The 1,471-nt window shown below is 33.7% G+C and overlaps 1 protein-coding gene across 1 annotated transcript in view; it reads right to left on the reverse strand.

The window, feature by feature from the left end:
- LOC111717318 (uncharacterized) overlaps positions 1–549 on the reverse strand; it is a gene marked incomplete at its 5' end in the record, with an annotated part of 2,525 nt that extends 1,976 nt beyond the window's left edge. Inside the window, 2 exons of the mRNA XM_023492815.1 lie at positions 48–131; positions 433–549. Of these exons, the coding sequence (XP_023348583.1) occupies positions 48–131; positions 433–549 (201 nt within the window). The remainder of the gene's footprint in view (positions 1–47; positions 132–432) is intronic.
- Between the last annotated feature and the right edge of the window lie 922 nt (positions 550–1,471).

Below are 1,471 nucleotides of genomic sequence, written 5' to 3' on the forward strand. Positions count from 1 at the left end.
CATTCTACCCCCCACACCCCGACCTTCCCAGCAGATGAAATGTCTACCTTGAGAGCAAGCATCTTGCTAAACTTCTCCTGTCCTAGGCAGGCGTTCACAAACTCGTCCTTGCTGATCTTTCCGTCCTCGTCCTGTAACAGAGGACGTTTTATTTTAATCATTCAGACCAGATTATTTATTTAATTAAAAATCCCCCCTCTGGCCAATATTTGTTTTTTTGAAAATATTTAATCTGTTTTGCAAAAAGTATTACTTATATCGTGAATATAAGAAGATTAGAAAATTGCAAATACTAAATTCCATTGTATCTTTAAAATTACAAATATCAAACCTCAATTGATCCTTTTTGTTTATACTAAAAGTGACTGTTCACTTTGATAGGAAACTTTTTTTTAAAGAGACTGGTCGTGATGATATTTTTAAGTTTAAAACCTGATCCATCTCAGCAAATGCTGACTTGGTGATAAAATCCTGGCTTGCTTGTTCAGCATTCTCGTCCTTCAGGAGTCCATACATGTCCTTAATAAGTAGGATTTCCAGTTTTTTTTTTCAATCAATCCGGATCGTTAAAGACCTTTCGGAACCTTTCCTGAAGCTGTTAAGAATGACAATTAAAACTTTTGGAACTTTTTTACCAGACTTTACATAAAATTCATCTTTGGCTTAGTTTTAGTAAGGGAGGGACTATTTGGCACTTTTTTGATAAAAAAATTCAGATCCTTTCAGCAAATTTCTATTTTTTCGTGGATTTTGTGCATAAAATATTATAAAAAAAAATTGTTTTGGTTTATTTTGAAAAACAATTTCAAGAAAAATTCTGAGATAACTCAATGCACCATGCACATGGTTAATAGACATTTATTTTTTTATACAGGGTGTCCCAATAAACAAGGGAATTGAGTGACTTATTTGAGATCGTCTTTGTTAAGAATTAGCATTGTAATACCTGATATTAAAGCCATTATCTAATTATGTCTGCTATAGTTTATTTTACAAAAATGTAAAATGGCCGCAATATTGTGTCTGTAATCCCTCTGCCAGATCAACAATGAAGACGTACATGTTTACATACTATGCTTGTATACTGTGTATATTCTTGTTTTACTAAACATAAACAAAAACATTGTAAACATAGCAGACGAAAATCCTACGGATTTCAGCTTTCTCAGTAGGTTTCACTATACTAAATAAAAGAATTATTTAAAAAGACAATATCGAAATTGTCACTCAATTCATGCCCTCTATTATAAAGATGAGTAGTGTAAGAGGGGTTGAGCTAGACGAGTTTGAGGGGATTTTTTTGAGGGACCCTCAAAACAGAGGGTTATTCCTAGACGAGTTTGAGGGGTAAATATATTCCCCTCAAAAGTGGGTGAGGAAAAGTTACCAAGGAAACCTATTTACCCATGAAATTATTAATTTTTTTTGGCGCTCAAAAAACTTTTTTCCATCCCCCCCCCCTCCCTCCCTT

The sequence above is a fragment of the Eurytemora carolleeae genome, unplaced genomic scaffold, assembly GCF_000591075.1.
Source record: "Eurytemora carolleeae unplaced genomic scaffold, Eaff_2.0 scaffold2510, whole genome shotgun sequence".
In the NCBI taxonomy this organism is placed as follows: domain Eukaryota; kingdom Metazoa; phylum Arthropoda; class Copepoda; order Calanoida; family Temoridae; genus Eurytemora; species Eurytemora carolleeae.